The sequence below is a fragment of the Phalaenopsis equestris genome, unplaced genomic scaffold (assembly GCF_001263595.1).
Source record: "Phalaenopsis equestris unplaced genomic scaffold, ASM126359v1 Scaffold001230, whole genome shotgun sequence".
In the NCBI taxonomy this organism is placed as follows: Eukaryota; Viridiplantae; Streptophyta; class Magnoliopsida; order Asparagales; family Orchidaceae; genus Phalaenopsis; species Phalaenopsis equestris.
The window spans coordinates 12,173-35,053 of NW_018165669.1; the positions used below are offsets into that span (position 1 = coordinate 12,173).

General features: G+C 31.1%; 1 protein-coding gene across 1 annotated transcript; it reads left to right on the top strand.

Moving 5' to 3' along the window:
• Positions 1-3,428: 3,428 nt before the first annotated feature.
• On the top strand, positions 3,429-9,247 carry LOC110033590 (probable transcription factor KAN2). Its single transcript, XM_020737625.1, has 6 exons — positions 3,429-3,558; positions 3,634-3,710; positions 3,789-3,825; positions 4,817-4,940; positions 5,128-5,254; positions 9,107-9,247. The coding sequence occupies exons 1-6, from the start codon at positions 3,432-3,434 to the stop codon at positions 9,245-9,247; spliced, it is 633 nt and encodes a 210-aa protein (XP_020593284.1). The 5' UTR covers positions 3,429-3,431.
• The last annotated feature ends 13,634 nt before the right edge of the window (positions 9,248-22,881 follow it).

Consider the following 22,881-nt stretch of genomic DNA (forward strand, 5'->3'; position numbering starts at 1 on the left):
AAAATAACTGAGAAAATATTAGGTCAAGGCTCCGGATCATCCGGAGTCCACTAAGGAAACTTCACGTGTAAAGTGGACCAATCACAACATGTGTCGCTCTCCTATATGATTCTGAATGCATCTGGAGTCCTGACCTTATATTTTTTCTAAATAATTAAAGTACATATATAATTCTGTATTATATGACGTACGTAAATATTTTAATATAAAATGTGATTGGATCTAATAAAATTTAAAAACCTTAGAAGTAAAAATAAATAATACATATAAATTAATGAACATGTGTTTTCACCTACGACGTAGACATGTTATGATATTGTGTTTGTTTTCATCTTTTGGAAGAAAGGTGGGGATTAGGGTTGGGCAGTAAAGGAAAAAAAGAGCAAAAGAATCGCTTGCTCAGAGATTCGGTAGCCGTTCTTTTCTGATCCGTGTGTTGTGAGCCATGACGTCGTTAATGGACTTAACTCTCTCTTTCTTCTGCTTAGTTTTGGGGTCAAAATTGTAGCCAGACCTGCCCTCCGTACAGATTATTTTTTTAATGTATATATTTATTGTTATTATATTCCTGTCAGAAAATAATTCAGAGGGTATATCAGAGATCTTAGCAGAGGAATTTGTTGGCTTCTTCCTGCTTTTTTCTCTCTCTCTTACTTTATTTATTGTGAACAGTTATTTAGTTAAGTCTTAATGACAATTAACTCGAAGTTAAATAAATTTTATTATAAAACTTCGAGGAGTATAGTTCTTACCATTTTCTTAGGAAGCTTTTTATAAATTAGAGTTAATAAAATTTATTGATTATGAAACTTTTTATGAAAGTGATGTTACTGAATTACACTTTGGATAACAAATTTATAAGAAAAATTTTCGGAAAAATATTATATCAGGACTCTTAATGTATAGCTACATTCGGATTGGAATGTTCGGTTGTGTTACGAGAATGTTTCATATGCGTTATTTGTTAAAATGATGTGTTATTCAAGTATTATATGGTGTTATTCGATTGTTTTATAGTGTTATTGGAATATTCCCCCGCGTTACTTGATTTGAGGTTGTATTGTTTGGCATATTCCTCGTGTTATTTCAATTTCTGTTATGTTATCGGAATAACACATTCTCAAATCAAGTAATGTGGGTGAATATTCGAATAACACTTCAGCCCCAAAATCAAGTAACACGATGAAATATTTCAAAAACACCGCAAAATAATCGAATTACATCTTATAATACTCGAATAACACATCATTTTTACAAATAAAGCAGATGGAATATTCCCGTAACACAGCCGGATATTCAACTCCGAACGTAGCTCTATGTTAGGAGTCCTGATGTAATATTTTTCCTTCCTGGAGGCTCTGTTCTTAATGTTATCTGCAAACACCATCTATCCATGCTAGCTTCTTTTATATATTCAACCAGCTTGTACGAGGACCAATTAAGCCTTTGCATTCTAATAATTAAAAAGCAAAGTTGTACTAAGTCCCTCTAACGGCTTGAAGGTGTATACTATTATACATATTTCCATAAGTAAAAAATTTTGGAATTGAGCCACACACTTTTTTTTCCCACCAGAGGTCTTCAACGTATAAATTTTACTCTCAGGTACCACAAGTGTATGTGGATTTCTTGAGATGATATAATGTAAGAGACACTCATGCTTAAGAGCTTTTAAACATTTTCCAACACAATAATATAAATAAATCAGAGCAAGCCACTATAATAAACAAGCATAAAAATGTCGAACTTTTTGCGATCAACTGCGCCTGCAAAATTTAATGCTCTAGATCATGAATATCTCCATAAACATTACCAAAAAAAACACATGCTGTGGCTGCTTGTCACCGCCCCCGCATGCCTACATTGGCTCTGCTGGATGGCTCCTTTGGATGCCTCCTGCCACCAGCCGTATTACCTTATATATTTTTAAGAAGATTATTTTCAATTTATTTCAAACCAAACAGAAAAAAATAAAAGGTCCCACAATTATTTCATAATAAATAAAACATTAACTTCAAAATAATTCAATTATAGTACATTACCTTTATATTATATTTACTTTACGCCGCATTACTTTTTCAACAAATCAAACGAACCCTAAATAATTCTTCATGCATTACATTTGTCTTAAGCCAATCTTATTTGTTTAATTTTTATCAGTACCATAATTCAGTAGAATATATTCATTTTTTAAAATTTAGTTCAGAAAGTTAAATTTAATCTCTTAGAGTTAGAACTTATTATTTTAATTATAATAGATAATTTTTTAATGAGTATTAATATATATATATGAGAGAAGAAATTACCTTTACAGCATAAATTTTGTATGGATTTACATGTCTAATAATTAAAATTTAATATTAATATTTAAAATATTTTGATATTAACGATTTATCCATGAGAAAGTAAATATCAATTTTAAAAAGTTAATTATAATAATAGCTCAGATGAGATGTTATAAATTTAAGCGCGGGATATGTTAGAAATTGTGTGCTATGCTTGTAAATGTCCTGGACCAAAAACTATCCTCAAGCCGAGTCGAGTCGATTATGGCATGAAATGGATTGGGACTGGTCAAATCATAAGTTGTACATGTTCAATATGAACTTAAGTCGAGGTTTAAAATATTTGGCTTTTTAAAATTTTTGATGATCAAATTAAATTAGTATTTGACTTATTTATTTTAATTGAACCAATTTAAAGTTTAAATTTTGAACAGGCATATAATTTTTGACATAAAATTTAAAATTTAGTATGTACTTATTTTTTCATATAAAAATAGCAAAAAATATTAAAAATTTGAAAGAGTACTTTCTTTCTTATAGAAAATTATTGACATATAATTTTATAAATATAAATAAATAAACAATTATATAGATTTTAGATTAGAGTATAATTAGTTTCTATCAAATATAAAAAATAATATATAAACCATCAATAAATTTAGTTGCAATAAATTAATATAACTAAGTATTAATAAATTTATTTATTGAAATTTAAAATAAGAAAAAGAATATTAAATATATATCAAATTATAATAAACCTTTATTAATATATAAATAAATAAAATATGATTAGTTAAATTTTATTTAAATAATATATTCTATAAATGTAAAATATTTAATAAATTATTTATTGAATAATGAATATTTTTTTTTTGTTTATATTAATAAATAAGGTGAATTATATTTAAATATTATTTATTTAATTTTTAATTTAATAAATATATTAATTTAGTAATTTCAACAAATATAATCGACTATTAATGTGGAGTTCCCGTTATTCATATGCATTGGTTCGTTTACAGAACAATCAAAACAATCCCCTATCGCTTTCTATTCTGTCAAGACAAAACTATTGAGGGATGAGGAAATAAGAAGCTTTATAAGAAACTCTATCTTCTGAACAAGTTGGCAAAGGAAGAATAAGTAATGGCGAGCAGAGGTAGAAATGGAGCAGTGAGGCAGTACAACAGATCCAAGATTCCTAGACTTAGATGGAATCCTGACCTCCAGCATTGCTTTGTTCACGCCATTGAGCGTCTTGGAGGCCTACACAGTACTGTTTTGCTCTATATTTTCTTCTTCATTTCCCATTGTTTAGTTCTTATTTCCAATCATCAAAATTATGCAGAGGCTACTCCCAAGCTGGTGCTTCAGATGATGGATGTCAAAGGTTTAACTATTTCTCATGTCAAGAGTCATCTGCAGGTGCTGTTTGGTCTCAACATTCATGCCCTTAAACTCCTGTTTTTTTCTGAAAAGAACATTTTTTTTTTCATTATGCAGATGTACAGAAGCAAGACGAATGATATAAGCAGACAAGGTAGATTAAAATGCATTGTTCATTAGCTCTGTTAGTTTTTGACAGATCTTTTGGGGTATTGGGCAAAATTATGAAACTCATTTTCATAAAAACTCAATTCTGTAAAATGAAATTCAGATACCGCTACATTTATCTCGTTATATAAGATTTATGTTTTTTATCACCAATCTGAAGCTGCAGCTGAAGCCATTCATGTTAGTTGGCTTGTTGCATGATTTGCAGAGCATTTACTTCTAATTGGCTAACTTGCCTTGATTTGGTTATCTTGTACTTCTTGTATTTTATTTATAATTAAATATTTTTGAGATTCACTGCTGCTGTAGAAGTACTCATTATAGAAAATGTCCACTTTATTATATATATTCTCCATTGGTATGAACAAAGTTAAAATTTTATGCCAATTATAAGTATTCAAGCTTTTTAATAAATGCATTCTTTTTGTTTTTCTATTCTTCTCTCACATTCAAGGTTTTATCCATATTCTGTTTAACTGCATGAGTTGTGTGACTCATCAGAAAGGATGGGGGACCTAAAAGCATGAACCGGGTCCTCAAAGATAACCACATTCCAACCAAGTGGCTTGCCCAATTTCTTATATTTAAATTATATATATATATATTTTTTTATGGAATTCTAATAGAATTCAACATTTATTCTATGCATCATATTTATGTGTGGTTTTTTTCTTCTTTTTAAGTAGGCATTTATATTCATAACACCCAATTCTTATGTATTTACATATCTAACATTTAAAACTTCAAATTTTGCATATCTAAGAAGTTAAAATGGTGGTTTTTTTTATGTGATGTGAAATATTTATGTGGAATCAAGGTAAAAAAGTGAACTTTAGGTTTTAGATATGCAAATGCGTCGGAGTTGGTTGGTATATATGTAAATTCCCCTTTTTTTTAAAATTAATCCTACACTTCATAAAAGTTAACATGTGCTGAAAATCAAAGCTAAGTCCAACAGTTGTCGATTTTGCCAGCAGATGTTGAACCCTTTCAAGATGGAAAACGTTCATGCGGAGGCGATGACGAGCAGAATAATGATGATGGCTTTTTGCCCTCTTCAAAGCCCATTGAAAGCGAATCCTCTCTCCCTCTCCTCAAAAGGTTTGTTAAAACAGCAAAGCTACCAACTTTTCTAATACAAAACACTGGAGCCTAACAACTGTATAAGTATATAACATTCTATTCCGTTAATCTGCACTGTTACAATAAAAAAGACTTTTTTTCCTTTAACATTCTATTCCGTTAATCTGCACTGTTACAATAAAAAAGACTTCTTTTCCTTCAACAGAAGAATGGAGATTAGCAATGGAATCTGTGGAATGTTCACAGCAACCCGGTACAACTTTCATGATTACAAGCAGAGAAAAAATCAAACTTCTGGCTTTTACATGGTTGAAGAATCTCACTGTTTCAAGGTAAATTGCATAATGTAGATGGGCAAAGGCATCTCTTATTTTATTTCGTTAGCTTTTTTGTCCCTGCCTACAAACTTCTGGCTTTTACATGGTTGAAGAATCTCACAGTTTCAAGGTAAATTGCATAATGTAGATGGACAAAGGCATCTCTTTTTTTATTTCGTTAGCTTTTTTGTCCCTGCCTTTTAAAGGAAGAAGCTTACTTACACTTCTGAGCTTATTCTTTATTTTAACTGAATTAGTCAAAATCTTTACTTGTAGAGTTTTCATATAATTATATCTTTTAGCTCTTCTAAGATCTATAAATCTAACAAATTACAATTAGTTTTGAGATGAATAGAAAATCAAATTTCCTAACTTTATTATTAGACGCCCTTACACCTTAATTCAATCCTGAGTTATTGAAAATTTTCTTAAAAGTTTCACTATCACATTTAAGGGATTAAATTATAGTAATCTTTAATGAAACACATTACTATAAGTTAAATTATTTATTTTATGAAATAGATGAGTTACTTTAGGACAAGAAACATTTAATTTTGGGGGAATTGACACGCCTAAAAATGTGGTGTGTATATATATATATATATATATATACTCATTTTTCTCAAAATGACTTTAGCATATTGATATGTGTACTCACCTCACATTCATATTAGCATTTGAATTTGAATTTATTCTAGTATGTTTAATATTCTTGCTGAAAATGTATCACTTGTATAAAAGATTAATAGATTTCTGGTTATTCATGAATTAATCGTGCTAGTTTTATTTAATTTTTTATGTTAATATAATATCAGTATAATCTATCAATTTAACCATGTCTATTGCTGCTTTTAGATGAATTATCTAATGACATTAGTATAGCATAACCAATCATAAACAACTGTAGCTAATATTTGAATGTCGAGTAATAAAAGTTAGCTAACAATAGCTTAAATTTTGATCAAAATTCTTTGTGAAATTTCTATTACCGTTTGTGACACTTTTGTTTCTAGTATTTAGTTTTGAGAAGTGATGATACTTGAAGTATTGCTGCCATATTTTATAAGTTTATCACAAGCAATAAAGAAAGAGCTTTTTGGTTGTTGAACGTAAAATCTTATCCTCTTATGATAAATTCGGTTAAAATCATTCAAACTCGGAGTCCGGGAAACGATATACCACAACAATGCAGTGCATGATGAAATTATATGAACTTGTTTTGTATTCTCAAAGAAAGACTAACATGTAAATTAAAAGGGAAATATAAATTTTATTAATTCCAAAAAGTTCAATGATATAATTAGACTAAAAACAGAAAATTAGTTGAATCAAAACAAAAATGATAACACTAACAGTTAAAATTCAAGAAAAAAAATGCAATAGTAAAAACAAAAACTGAAAAAATATCAATACTAGAAAAATTAAGTTGATAAGCATGTTGCGGCGATAATGATTCTAATAGTGACCGATTAGAACTTGTTATGCAAAAATATCAAAGAACAAACTAGTAAACAATAATTTTTTATTAAAAGTATAAACGGTATGGGAAATTGGGCATTTAATATGAACAACAAATAAAGACAATCACTATATGCATACTTAACACTGTAAGACAAAAAGAGTGATAAACATCAAATATGTATATCAAATAAAAACATTTAATATTATTCAATTAAATTTCTTATTATTTAACTTTCATTTATATTCATGTATATTTGGTTTTAATAGACAGAAATCGGAAAGATCAATGCTAACCTCATGAAACCCGACGATTTTCTGTAGAGTTATCCCTCTATGGGCTAGTTGCCCTGGTTAGTCAAAATCCAAAAGATTTCCACCGACCTATATACAATTACACACAAGCATGTCAAATGGTTTCCACATATATAATATGTAAGATGTATATAATTTCACGCAGACTTGTGATATGACGAATGCAATTTTATACAAATGCAAAAAAAAAAAAAAAATCTTAATGGTAGGATTAATTCAAATATGGAGGGAACTTTGCAACGATAAATTAAGACAGATAATGATCTCATCACATGTCTGACACATTTTAATGGAAAAGACATTTATAGATTATAGAATTATAAGTGTAAAAATTACATCTTTGCTCCTTGGAGTTATAGATTATTATTATCTTCACTGACACGTTTTTGTGTAATTGGTGCCTTTTCATATGTATGAAATTTTTTCATTTATTTGGCATCTTCTCCTTCTTGAGTCCATCAGGCGAGTTGGCCGGCCTGCTGGTTGGAATGGCCATCCAAATGATTTGTCTGACTAGTCTCTGCTACCATCAACTCTCATCTATATCCGAAAAGGCGTCGGACACTAATTTCTAACACTTCTCGAATATTTTTCGGACACGCACTATGAATGACAAATATCAATTAAAGTCAAAATTTATACAAGTGGATCTCTCTTCAGATAAATTAGTATTATTGGTGCTTTTTATATGATTTATAGATTTGGGAGTTATAAGCATGATACAAGGATTCTTGTGCTAAAGATGGCAACACATGAGAATTTTGTGCTATGTATGTAAATCTACACTTAAAAATGACAACTAAACTCTCGTTTCCTAAAACATATATATAATCATTTGAAATGCAATGCAATTTTAAAATGATTCATATCAATTGGCAAAGGAACTATCTCATTGGAATGACCATGCATTTGGCTCATGGCGCGTGAGTCTAGAGAGACATTGAAAGAAATGGCATGTCCTGCCAAAGTTCTCTATTTCATGTGGCTCCGTTTTGGTTAAAAATATGATCGATCTTTTGCTATTTTTCCTTACGCACTTGATCTTCGATTATTTGTGATATTCTGATGATTATTATATGTTGATTTTTGCCGATCAATAGATCCCGAGTAATCCAACTAAATTATAAAATTCATCGCATTTCTACGAAGAATGAATCCATGATCACTTATTTATTATCAAAATATTTATGCATTAAATTATTTTAGCAAGTTATCGTATTCATCGAGAGGACTTTATTCTATGTACTATTAGTGGTCCATCTTATATTTATCAAGCCTTCAACACGACAATTCATAACAAAATACAACCAATTGGTTTTGATGATTTCTATTCATTACTTTATAATGATAAAGTAAACCTTGTGGATGACATTAATAAAAATGAGCATTCGTGTTGTTAATGTCATACTCGTCAATGTCCTACTTTATAATCTGAAGCTATGGCTGGCCTTTCTAGGATCACTTCTGTATCTGAAAAACTTTAAATCGATCCCAATTGGTGCTACTTGAAAATCAAAATCAGGTGCTTTGCTGTCGAAACAGTCATAGTTCGTGTCTTCAATGTCCTACTCATCTATACTAACTGATTCATTCGGGTTCTCCACAAATTGAGAATTTTCATAGGAATTGTAATTCAAGTTAAATTAGTTCTTATCAGTTATGTTATCACTAGAGACAGTCAAAACATGTCTGAAATCATAACTCTAAGCAATATATGATCCCAAAGGGACAAAGACATAATCTTATAGAGTTAACGGTTTGAGGGATTTCCCCTCAATCGGAAACAACCAATCTAGAATAAGCAGCCCCTACTCTACTCTTCCACTCGTCAACCTTTACTTCTTCGGTGATCTTTTTGCATCTCTTATTTGCACTACTTTTTTAGTATAATCGACAATGTTGGCTTGCAGGCTTCAGGCTTTGAGTGGAGGCTTGCATTGAAGCGGTATGAATCTAATCTAATATCTTCTTAGAGGACTCTATCTAAACTGTACTCCATCCATCATCGACCGCGTAGGGATTAATTGGAACAATTATATCAACCAAAATCATATTGACAAAAGCTTTCTCTGGTTCTTTTAAAAACTCTTTCAGGATTGTTATGTTCCCATTTTTAGAGCTCCTTTCAAGCCAATCCTTGAAGCTAAAACAGCCTTCTATGGTGTTCCCGAGCAACCTGTGATATGGGTAGTTGATGTGCGATCGGCTGGCACTAATAGTAAATATGCAGTTTGATCCTAATAAAAATAAATTCAGTATAAATAATTTTATCTTTTAAAATCTCTAAGCTGTCAAATCCATAATAATAACGTAAGTTTATGTATCACTCAAGTAATAAATGACTCTATGGAGTCCTAAGTATCGATCCCACAAGGAGTTGGAAATTCTTATGGTTATAACGTCAAACATAATATTCAAACTATAAAACTTAAGTAGACAAGACAAATTTAAAGTAAATTTATTGCGAGCTAAAAGAAACGCAGTTTAAAAAACTAAGTTAAGTTAACTAATCGTTAAACTTCAAAAGTAAACTTATAAAAACTAAACAAAGTTTTGAAATGAAGAGTTCAAATTTAAGAAAACATCATTCCCCTTACAATGAGCTTATGGAATGTGAAGAAAATAAAATCATTTAAAATACATACATAAAATTGTATTGTGTCAAATAGAAGCAATTTATTCTTTACCCTCTGAGAGTGCATAAAGAACATGGACTAATCTAGAGTTTGGTCCCTAAATCTGTGGTTATGTTGAGAGGATACTGACTCTGACTCCAGAGCTCTCACTTCTTCCTCGCCTGAGGGCTAACAATCTCACTTTAGTTTCTAAGCAACTTGACCAAATTGGGGATTTTAATCTGTCACCTTAAAATCTCTAATTATGCTTCCATCATAGTATATTTCCCTATTTATTTGCATGCAACCCCATGGAATACATTCTCACCCATGAAATTGAATGTGACTCTTACCTTGTTGTAGAAAGCATAGCCCTTTCAAATCATATGTTTCTCAATAAATTTTAAACTTTTAATTGGTTAGATCAAACAGTAAATGAAGTTTAGAGTTTGAATCATCACATTCTATTGAAATTTAGAAGCTTATAAAATAAAACTAATTCTTCACAAAACCATATCTCATTGTAGGGAGAAAGATAAGGACGATTACTAAGAATTCTTGAAAAGGATACGACAAAACACGTATTTCATATATAAAAATAAGTTTACAAAATAAATAAAGAACAGAACACAACTTAAACTTATCTCACACTCTCCCAAGAAAATACCTAGAAGTTCCCTTTAAGCACTTTCTCTCTTTATTTAATTCTCTTTTAGAAGTGTAAGGAAGAAGAAATTTCTCACCTTCCCTCTCCTCTTACAACCCTAGCAGAATATCCTTCTCTTCTCTCTCACACTAATCTCTCTCTCTCTATCTCACGCCCCCCATTCACTCATCTAGACTCTCCTATTTTAATAAGGGCTCAAAAGGAATTCAAAATTCCTTTCAATTTTTCCCCCCAAAAGTCGCACCTTTTTGCACCAAGAGATAAGTCCCCTCATCCAAGAAACATATCTATTTATTAGAGAACCTTCCAAAGTGTCTAGATGCATTGAACCACTCTATGGACATTTAAAATGTTTGGAACCTTAAAAATCTGCTAAAAAATAGTCACACTATCTTACTCCATATTAATTCGTCTCTGGCACTTCTGGCTCCAATTTGGAGCCTTTGGTGCCAGCCTTATGAAGTATAGGTTGTTCTCTAGATTCTGAAGCCACTTCTCTGTAAAATGGCGCCTCTGACACCATTTTCAGGCACTTCTGGCGCCAGCTCTTGGGAAAATGGCACCTCTGGCGCCAGGATCACGAAAATCTCTATTTTGGCTCCAAATTTTCTTTTTTTGCAACTTTTTTCTCCAAATGCCTATAATTGATATAACTGCAACAAAAACTTAAAAATACCATCCTTTATAGTGCAATATCACCAAAATAAGCTTGAAATATATACATAAAATAGTATATTATTTTGGTGTATTAAAATCCCCCAAAATTAAATGTTACTTTTCCTCAAGTGACCCTTTTACTACATAAAAATATGATTTATGGCAGAGATTAAATTATATACTTCTATATTTGTTTTAATAAATATAACAGTATAACTTAAGAAAAAAATTTAATAACATATGTTAAAACTAAAAGTATAAGAACATCTAGTAATCAAGTTTAAGAGTTTTGAATTTCCATTCATTTCAAGAAGAATTGTAATTTGTTATATTGAAAATACTTAGAATATCCACATGAAAAGGAATTTCATGAAAACTTTTTTAGTGAGGATGCTAGTACTCAGATACAAGTTTATAAAATGTAATAAATTCTTTTTCCTTAAGTTGATTCAAGTGAAACCAATTTTTGATTAAGCATCTCCTTAAGCTTCTCCTCATATGTTTTTCTTTACTTTTTATTTTTCTTTTCTTTTTCTTTTTTTTCTTTTCTTCTTTTTTTTTTTCTTTTCTTATCATTAGGATCTTTTTCAATCAAGGATCTTTTTAATCCTTTCTTTTCTTTTCTTTTATATGTGAGGATTACTATATTTGGATAACCTTTAAAAATTTTGAACTTCACTGTCCTCTTCTTAAAGTCAAAACTTCTTACTTTCCTTCACTTTATAAATTCATACTAGTTTTGAAGATTTTATATAAAGTCTCATTTTTTTCTTCTTACATGAAACTCTAAGATTCTTATTACTTCAACAATACAATTTCCTTTACTTTAAATATAAAAACAAATTCTTATTCTTTCGTACTAATATCTTAACTCTATAATTGAATTTCATTATTAAAGATTTTTGCTAAAATTTACCATAATATTTACAAACAAAAATATAGTTATTTAAAGTTAAACTCTAATATCCATGAATTTAAAGTTAAACTCTAATATCCATGGTCATGTTAAATTAATTTTTAAAAATATAGTTAATTGAGGACAAATAAAATTTAGTTTACTTCTTTTAAGGAAATTTTTCTTTCCACCAAACTTAAGAAATAATAAGTAAAGCATGTAGTACAAACAATTTGTATGTGAAAGCAGTAAATGCATAAAAATAAAACTAACCTGTAGAGATATTTTAATATGAAACTTGGCTCTAGATATTTTAAAGGTGCTGACTTAAAAAGTACAAGCTTTAAAGCATTATATGAGACATAATATATCAAGGATTTGCTAAGAAAAGATATATTAACGACATAAACAGTAAATTAAAGCAACTAAAAATGTTGAAAAATAAAAGTCTACAATTTACTTTTACATGCACAAGTTCAATAAATCCACAGATTAAACACATAATTGTTCCACATTTACAATCAACAATAAAACAAAACAAATAACATCACATAAAAACAAACATAATCTAAATAAAATTTACTCTTCATCATCCTCCTCTTTCTCTTCTTCTTCTTCTTCATGCACATAAGGCGTGAAACTGGGGCATGTTGGAAAATCTACATTACGATCACCCCTTAGAAATCTAACCATCGCTTGTTTATATGCAATATCGTGTTGGACTATTTTCTACTTATATTCATCATTGTAGGCATTTCTAGCTTCAAAACTTCATATTATGTTCTGCATTGCTATGAGATCTGATTGTTGAATCATTAACTGCTCCATAAAGTTTTCAAGTGTAACAGAACCAGAAGTAAATGGTCCTGCAGCTGATGTGGAAGGCTTATCACTACTTCCACTCCTAGTTTTAGCAAATGATTCAAATTTATGCACAATGGGTTTTCAAATTGGCTTTAGTGGTTGCAACACTTCTTCATTTCTACAAAATTCTACTTCATTTCTACATCTTCATTTCTACAAAATTCTACTCCTGATTGTTCACATAGAGTGAAAATCAAGGTAGGATATCCCAAACCATTAGGTGTCCCACTTCTAACAATGTTCTGAGCATTTTGCACAATAAGAGCACCAATATCAATTATTTTTATTTGCTGAATAGAGAAATACAACACTGCTCTTTCCTTAGTTACTTCACTCAGGTGATTTGTTGGAAGCAACATTGCAGAGATAAAGTAATGACATGCCTTAGATTGAAAATTCAACTTGGAAGTGGAGAAATTAACTTTGTGATTATTTTTAATTTTCCATTCTCCTCTTCCATTAGTCAGATAGGCAATCACTTCATCAAATGATGAATCAATCATCACAAATGCACCATACTCACAATGAAATGCATCTCTCAGTCCATATATTTCATTGATTCTTCTTCGAGTAAATTCAACTTGCTTACCTCAAACAAAGTTGTGATCACCTGTTGTCACTCAAAGATTAGCGTAGAATTCTTGAATCACGGGAACAATGGCTACTGCAGTGAAGTATTTCCCACTTCCGAGCAATAATCAGCCTTTTGATTTCTCCTCTTGGCTTCAAAAATGCTCTCTCCTGAATTAATTTCCTCGAGCCCATTTTGGTATTATAGTTATGTTGGGCCTTATAATTCTCAAATCTCCTTGCATTGAAATCTATCATAGGCTTTCCCCTCTTTACTCTTAGAGCCATAAGAATTTCTACCGAAATTTAAATAAAATCCAAATAAACTCACAATATCAAAAATTAAACTCCAAAAGTAGGAATATTTTATAAGAAGCTTTTCACCATGGGTTCTCTTTAAACTTCCTCAAAAAAAAACTTTCAAAGAGAAGATGAAATCCAAGACTTTTAGGCTTTGAAATCTCCTCAAATCTACCAAATGTGAAGCCCTAGGTTGAGTTTCAACCTTGGTTTAGACGTAGGAGATGACCTAAGCAGTAAAAATAGGATTTTACGAGTGATTTTTTGCAGTTTTAAAATGATTTTGGCATTTTCAAAAAACTGGCGCGAATCTGGAGCCTCTGACGTCGTTTCTCTGTAAAATGGTCAGGTGTCAATCGGACGCTTTAGACACTAACGCCAAAAATTTTTAGATTTCAATTTTCTTCGAAAACTGTTGCGTACCGCACCACGTCAACCTCTAATTAACTTAATTAAACACATATGCTCATAATTAAATAATTTTCTAACACATAATTTCACAAACAATATAAAACTCACGTTTATATATAAAATCCGAACAATTACAAACTAACAGTTTTCAAGCCAACACACTTAATTCAGCATTGAAATCATGACAACAAACCAAAGTTGAAGCCTGAATATCAAACATTTAACAATAATACATATAAAGTTCTGCAATAAAAGTAAATCAAATCCAGTACAAACATAAAATAGATAAAAGAAATAAAAACTATGAATTCCGTACTAAACGAGCTCAAAAAACTTCTTCACTATCATCATCTCGAATGTCTCCCAGGGATTGGTAGTGCAAGTACAAGTTATAAAAAGGTTGGTGAGGAAATTCGTCCGTCGAATCTTCTTCAACCAAAGAATTTTTCTTAAACATGTGCACCGAACCTTCTTCAATACGTCCAGTGTGTTTGAAGTGTTCCTTTATTCTCCAATCCAGGTGGTCAAACATTTCAAAATATTTCTAGTTGAATGCATAAGATTTTGTACCTATTTTTCCAACTTCTTAATCTTTTCAAAAGTGCATTCAAACTAAAGTAAGGTTGAATGGGTGATGAATTTTGAGATGCTTGATCCATCAATATATACATATCGTTCTCCTCCCCAATTCCTGTGTAGTTGCAATAAACTTCTGGGTTCATAGGCTTCCAAGGGAGAAGCACTTTTTCCCAACTTTCATAAGGAACTTGCTACTGGCTACTCAATAGGAATATAGTAGATGGATGTCCCCATCCAGAAGTCAATCCATGGATGATTAAACCCAAAATAGACTTTACTATTAAACCACCAACATCAATAAGGTCTTCCGGTTTGAATACAATAATTCAAAATCACACTTTCCTTCGTCACTTTACTGATTTTCAGAGTAAGAAGTAATTTTGATGCAATAAAGAAATGCCACACCTTTGATGCAGGATTCAATACAGGATTCAATAATGATGAAGTTCAATAATGATGAAGAAAAACTTAAATGTTTGTTATCTCTGGTCTCCCAATTTGCATCTTCATCAGTAAGGTATCGATAAAGTTCATCCATATTATCTCTCAATGGGACAAAATTGCATAGTGACAAATAAGAACGCTTTCAATCATAACATGTCATTTATTCTCAAAGGAGTAAATTGTACCCACCTATCTTGAACATAGATGACTCCTTGGTTAATTCCATTAAGATTAGCATAAAACTCCTTCACCAAAGGAACTACTACAGCGGCAGTGGTATATCAAAGTACTTCCGAGCGTCTCTGTGCAATGATATCCTCCACTCGAGTATTCGTTGTGTTGAATCCTCGATTGACAAAGCCTCACACCCTGATTAGTTTCTTCTTCACAAGAATGTGATTGCATAACTTCTGTGCTTCGAAACTGTCAGACTTCCTCCTATTGAAAATTCTATATCTAGCAGTTTCTTTAGAGTGGGAACCCATAAAATTTGAAAAATGGTGGCTTTCTCTTCATTTTCCCCTCTTAAATATTTTTAAGATTTGGTTTTAGGGAGTGGCTAGGAAGAAGTCCTGCCAAAAACCGTCAAAAACCACCATTTGAATTGTCCTAAGTCGTTTCTGTCGTCGTGACGCTTCTGGCGCCAGCTCAAATTTCTGCACTGTACACCATTTCATTTTAAATCCAAATGACTCTCAAATTTTCCATATATGTCAGTAAATAATGATGTTTTAATGTATTTTCTTAATATATAAGTCTCATAAATACATGGAATTCATAAAGAAAGCATAAATTTATATATTTAATACTACTTATAAAAACAAATAAATAACATAAAAAAACAAAAATATGGGTTGAATCCCACATTGCGCTTAGTTTAATATCGTCAGTCTAAAATTCCAAGTCATTACTCTGGGTGACCCAACATTACAGTCTTTTTAAGAACTAGTCTATGACCATCAAAATATGGTTTCAATCTGTTAACATTCACTTTAAATACCTTTCTAGACTTGGGATTTTCAATATTAAAAACTCCATAGAGATATACTTTTACAATTGTGAATGATCTTATTCACCTTTACTTCAATTTTTAAGGAAATAATTTTAATCTTGTATTGTATAATAAAACTTCCTGTCTAAGCTTAAATTCTTTATTAGTTATCTTTCTTTATTAGTTATCTTTCGATCATGTCATTCTTTCATTCTCTCCTTATATATCCTAGCATTATCATAAAATTCAATTCTATTCTCTTCAAGATAATTTAATTGTAATAATCTTTTCTAACCAGTCTCTTCAAGCTAATTTAATTGTAATAATCTTTTCTAACCAGCACCTTTTAAACTAAAATTAAACTTCTTAATCGCCCTATAAGATTTATGCTCCAATTCTACTGGTAAGTGACAAGTCTTCTAAAAAATTAATCTATATGGGGACATTCTATGGGGACATTCTTATATGTGTCTTATAAGTTGTCCTATAAGCCCATAATATAGTATCTAATCTAGCAGACCAATCTATTTTATTAGGATTTACAGTTCTCTGCAAAATTCTCTTAATTTCATGATTAGATACTTCTGCTAGAGCACTTGTCTTATAATGATAAGCATTTGCAATAATATGTATAATATTATATTTTCCACAAATTTGTCAATTCGTTTATTCTGAAAGTGAGATCCTCCATCAGTAATGTATTATTGACATTTCATATCTTGTAAAAATATTTTAGATTAAAAATTTTGAAACACTATGAGCATCATATCGAGGTAAAGCGTTTACTTCAATCCACTTTGATACATAGTTCACTACAATTAATATATATATATATATATATATTCCAAATGAAGGTACAAATGGTCTCATAAAATCTAATCCCCAAACATCAAAGATTTCAACTTTCAAAGTAAAATTTTGAGGCATTTCATTTCTTTTTTGAATTACCAACTTGTTGACACCGATTACATGTTTTAATATATATATTAATATCTCTAAATAGATTAGGCCAATAAAATTCATATTATAAAATTTTGTGAGAAGTTCTATCAATCCTAAAATGACCTCCAAATTCAGAATCATGATATTTTTGGATAATTTTTTTAATTTCTTCATAAGGCACGCATATTTTCTCATAACTAAATTTTTACTCATAACTAAATTCGCATATTTTCTCATAACTAAATTTTTACATTATTTGTACAAATATGGGTCATCCCAAAAGTAAAATTTTGCATCGTGAATGAACTTATTCTCTTATTTTTTTTTCAACCCATATGGTAAAATGCTACTAACAATGTAGTTTATAATATCATCATACCACGGTATTTCTCATCCTTTAACAACATAAAGTTGTTCATCAGGAAATGTTTCGGTAATTTTCTTTTCAAGATAAAATGTTTCTTCTTATTCCAATCTAGATAAATGATCAGCAATTTGATTATCAGTTCCTATTCTATCGACTACCACAAAATCAAATTCTTGCATCAGAAGTACCAATCTAATTAATCTTAGTTTTGCATCCTTCTTTTGCATCAGATACTTTATGGTCAAGTGGTCAGTATGCACAACACATTTAGCTCTAATTAGATATGGCCTAAATTTATCAAAAGCATAAACAATGGCTAATGACTCTCTTTTAGTTGTGGTATAATTAATTTTCGCATCATTGAGAGTTTTACTAGCGTAGTATATAAATTTAAAAATTTTGTCATATCTCTGCCCTAAAATACTGCCCTAAAATGCCCTAAAATAACTCCAATTACATAATCACTAGCATCACACATTAATTTGAATGAGTTCTCCCAATCGGGTGAAACAATTATAAGAACCGTGATCAATATTTTCTTCAATGTTTCAAAGGCATTAAGGCATTCTTGATTGAAAGCAAATTTTGTATCTTTTTTCATAAGTTGACATAAAAGCTTTGTAATTTTTTTAAAATCTTTGATATTTCGCATGTAAAAACCAGCATGTCCTGAAAAACTTCTAACTCCTCTTACAATAGTAGGTGCCTCTTACAACTTCTAACTCCTCTTACAATAGTAGGTGGAGGTAGGTTAGATATTACTTGAATTTTTATCGGACCTACTTAAATGTCATTTTCTGAAATTTATGCGCAAACACATTTCCTTCTGCAACCATGAATTATCATTTTTCTCAGTTTAATACTAGATTCATCTTTTCACATCTTTCTAGAACTTTCTCTAAATGATTTAAACATATTTCAAATGAAGTTCCAAACAAAAAAATCATCCATAAAGACTTCTATCCCTTTTTAAAATTAAATCACTGAAAATTGATATCATACATCTTTGAAATGTCGCAGGTGCATTACATAAACCAAAGGGCATTCATCAAAAAGCAAAATTACCATAAGGACTAATAAATGTTGTCTTTTTTTTATCCTTTGGAGCAATTTGTATTTGATGATAGCTAATATATCCATCCAAAACAAAAAGATATGTGCCCAGCTAGTCTTGTTGCCCTCATTTTCAATTAAGGTCTAGTTTTTTCCTCTTTAGTAGCCTAGGGTCTAGCCATAGGACTTTCCTGTTGACTATTCCTAGAGGACTTCGACTATTCCTAGAGGACTAGAAAAGAAACCCTCACCATTAGAAATTCTAAACTCTTCTTTGCTCAACTTGAAGTTCCACATATTGGTCTTAACCTACAGCACTTAATGGGGGAACTCATGGGAAGTCTCCTATAGGATGGCCAGGCCTTAGGACTAACCCTGGGTGATCTGGTCATGGGTGAAATGGCTTGCACACACTACACTCTCTCACATACCCCAAACCCTAGAATCCCTTAGTTTGGTCTTTTGACTTCTTCTGGAAAGCTCATATGGATGGACCTATACCCCTGGTCTTTGGTTAAGAGGGTTAAAACCAGCATATTGAGCATCCAAAATGAATCCTCATATGGCTCCTATTTGTTTGGCATGGCTTCATGGCTTACTTGCCCATTCTAGCCCAAAATCACTAAATTACCAAAATGCCCCCACAACCCTAATTTTTGCAAAAAAATCCCAAATTTACCCAAAATACCAAAATTTGTCCAAAATTTATCTCAAACCACTCACCACTACCTAAATTGACCAAAATTCACCAAATTTTTATATACTCCCAAAATTGTCAAATTACTAAAATGCCCCTCATGACCTAAAAATTTCTAAAATTCCTTAAATTCCCAAAAATTCCAAAATCATCCCAAATATTCCCAATTTCAAATTTTTATCATAAATTTGACCCAATTTGATGAAATTAGTCTAATTTTACCAAAAGCTCCAATTTGTCCTTAACGACCCAAATGCCCCCAAATTAACCCCAATATTGGCCCAATTGACCCCAACCTTGCCCAATTTTAACTCTAAACTAAAATTCAGCATCCCCAATCTCAATCTAAACAAAATTAAAGCTCAATTTGACCTAATTGCAAGCCCAATTTCACCCAAATCAAAAAGCCCCAATTTTGACCATATGCCTAAATTCCCCAAACTAACCTCCCAATTCAATTCAAAACCACTTAAAATTATTCCAAAGCCTTCATGAAATATTCCTACACCAAAATCAACACTTAATTAGCCCAAATTCAATTTCAATCTCAAAAGACCAAATCTTTAAGTCATTTGAAAAAAAAACCCGAATCCAAAGCCCACATGATAATCTTTTTTCTCTTCATCATCTATTCAATTAAAAGCACTCCCTAAGTTTAAAATTCATGATAAAATCATTACAAATCAAGCATCGTGTCAAACTTCACCAAAAATACCAAATAAATCCAAACATCCTTCCTCATGAAAGTTGATCAAGCCAAAGGGAAGCCATGAAGCCACTCCCAAGCCATAGGTAAGTCACGAGAGCCATGTCACATCACCATAATATTAGTGGAAAGAGGCCAAGCCACTTTCAAATATCCTTAAGATTCTTTTAACCCCTCCCATGAATCACTCTAACTCAACATCGCTCTTTCCCCATACTATTTCAATCTTATACCTTTTCACATGGCCAACCCCAATGGACTTCACCAAACCTAAGCTCTAACCTCCCCAAGTCAGTGGTGACCTGAGCCTGGCCGACCGACTACCTTGGCTGCCGGAAAAGCCATAGCCAAGTCCTCCCGGTCCTCCCCCATGGATAAAACTCAAAATTAAACCCATCTAAGCTGTCTCATCCCAATTTGATTTTTGTACTTTGCTAGAATCCACATAAGCAACTTAAAGCACCCACAAATTGCCTATGGTGGCCTCTCCTTCCCCATCTATTTAAACCCCCCCTCCATGGCCAAACAAAGAGAGCTTAAATTTCCTTGGGGAGACTCTATCAAATTGCTTCCAGAGCTTCCTTAAGACCTCTTGATTTCAATCCCACCATCCTTGTCCACTCAAATCCACTGCTCGAGCTCAATTTTGGAGCTCAATCCCTAGGCCATAACAGGAAATCTCCAAAAATTCCACCAATTTTAAATTAATTGCACCCAAACCATCCCCATAGTGAGAGAGGATGATCCCCCATAGAAGCCCCATCACCAGAGCACCCGAAGGTGAAATTTTATTAACACGCCAAACCTGCCTTGGTCAAAATCATACCTAGGCATTTCACCACGACTTGAGGCTTCATATAGGAGCCTTTTGGACTCACAACATGCTTTTGGAAGCCCCCATGAAGCTTCCACAAGCAAATCAAGGCTTCCTCCCCTCTTGGACAAAGGTATTGAATCTAAACCCTAAACCGAGCTTCATTTAATTCTCCATGAACATAGAGTTGATTTAGGGTTTAATTAACTGTATGGATGTGTGTGTCTCATCAAGACGATTCGATAGGACCAAACTTCACTTGATTTGGTCGAGAACCAAGAGAGATATTTGGGTTTGAATGTGGATAGTTCTCGGGCTAGAGGCTTTAGGGACGATGACCCACAGCCATCGGATTGCGCGTGTAATGGATGGACAGATGAGATCACGTCAGACGATAGATGGAACGGTACAGAGGAGACGCGTGGCGATTGTCTCAGGCGGCAGCGTTGAATGGAAGCGCGCCTCATGGAGCTTCGAAGCCATCGTAGGATTGCGTGGCACCGCATGGATAAGTAGAAAAATATGGAATTTTTCTATTTATTTAAACCCCTAGAACTTCAAAAATCTATAACTTTGTGTAGAATAATCACAAAAATAAAATAAAAATAAGCTCTTGCTCAATGAATAGAGGAAAACAATGTGGAAATATTTTCATGTCCATGTGATGCTTATTTTATTTTTAATTATTTAAATAGTATTTGTCTTATTTTGATTCTCCATTTGCATAGAAATTTTACCATGACATGAGACCATGGGGCTTTCGATGTCTCTGTTGTTAGGCATCTCCCCTGATTTTTCCAAGGTCAGGGGGTATCTCTAACTAGAGTTATCTAATTTTTAAGTTAATGGCCGCTATTTTGGTATATAAATCATAATAATTAAAATACTCATCAGAAAAATATAAAATTTATTTTGGTAGGTTCACTATGGTTAGAGGATCCTAGGAAAAATATAAACTTGATGTAACCAATTAAAAATAACCTTAATTGTCACTAGCCCTAAAAATGAAAAGAAAATTAATTTAGAGTAATTATAAATGTAAATAACATAAGAACTATTTCACATTGTAATTTAATATTATAGGATCTCTCCATAAAAATTTCAAGTCAATTGGAGTTAATTTGACCACTCAAAAGGATTAATTAAATGAAATCACATTTTTAACATTAAAGTAATTATAATAACCAGAGGAACGTAAGAAAAATAAAATTTGAATTAAAATAAATTCTTCATTTTTAAGCTATTTTTAAGTCTTTAAATAATTAAAAGTTAATTAAAAATCACAAAAATTGTAAAATTCTAAAAACACTCAAAAATATTACATTTGGCTTTCTGATCACTTGGGACCAACAAAAAAAATTTTCCTAATTCTCTAAGTCAAAATATTAATTTTAAAAGCTTAAAAATGAATTTTCTTTAATTTCTCACTAAAATAATTCCAATAACTAAAATATAAATCACAAAAATATGAACTTTGTTTCTTTAGTTTCCCTGGACTTAGAGAGATTTAATAAAAATATAAAACTTAATTCTCTACTTAAATAATATTTTATATTTAATTGATGCTCAAAATAAACAAATAATTCTAATAATTAAATTAAACCTCTAAAAATCATGAAAATTAGTTCAAGCGGTCCTCTGTTCTAGGTGGACCTCCAATAATTTTCTTAAAGACAGAAGTTTTATTTTGATTGAGTTATTAAATTTTCATTGAAAATCTTTATTGTTGCATTAAAAATAATTATAAATTTAAATAAATTCAGAAAACTTACATTTTCTCCTCTGATGTTTTAATTAACCTATGAGTGAGGAAACATAAAATTTTCAAGTCATTTGAGTCTAATTTAATGAATTATAGGGTATTAATGCCTTAGGGGTAAAATGGTAATTTTGGACTTTAAGGTTTAATTAATATTTAGGCTTGAACAAAAGATTAAATGGGCAATAAACGATCTTAAATAATATTTCTTGATGATTGAAACATAAAAGGGATAAGTGGTAGAAACCAATTCCATTCTTGTCTTATAAAGGATAAATCTGTAATTTCTTAAAATTAATGAAATTTGGAAGAATATTTAAATAAGGAGATATTAAGGTGAGGGGTTTGATTTTGGAAGATCATAACTCAATGATTTGAAACCCCCAATTGATAGTTTTAAAATGATTTATAATTCATGATAATGATTAAGAAAATAAACATTAAAAAATCCTTTTTTTCTTAAAATTGTAAATCTACCCATTAAATCTTAAGGGCTTAGTAGTGAACTAGGCTTACTCAAAATTTTGTCTAATGAGGT

Excerpts from the sequence above, each read along its gene's own strand:
- LOC110033590 (XM_020737625.1), top strand. The coding sequence starts at position 3,432 with ATGGCGAGCAGAGGTAGAAATGGAGCAGTGAGGCAGTACAACAGATCC. Across the intron at positions 3,711-3,788 it reads ATGTCAAGAGTCATCTGCAG|ATGTACAGAAGCAAGACGAA; the intron begins GTGCTGTTTGGT and ends TTCATTATGCAG. Across the intron at positions 4,941-5,127 it reads TCTCTCCCTCTCCTCAAAAG|AAGAATGGAGATTAGCAATG; the intron begins GTTTGTTAAAAC and ends TTCCTTCAACAG.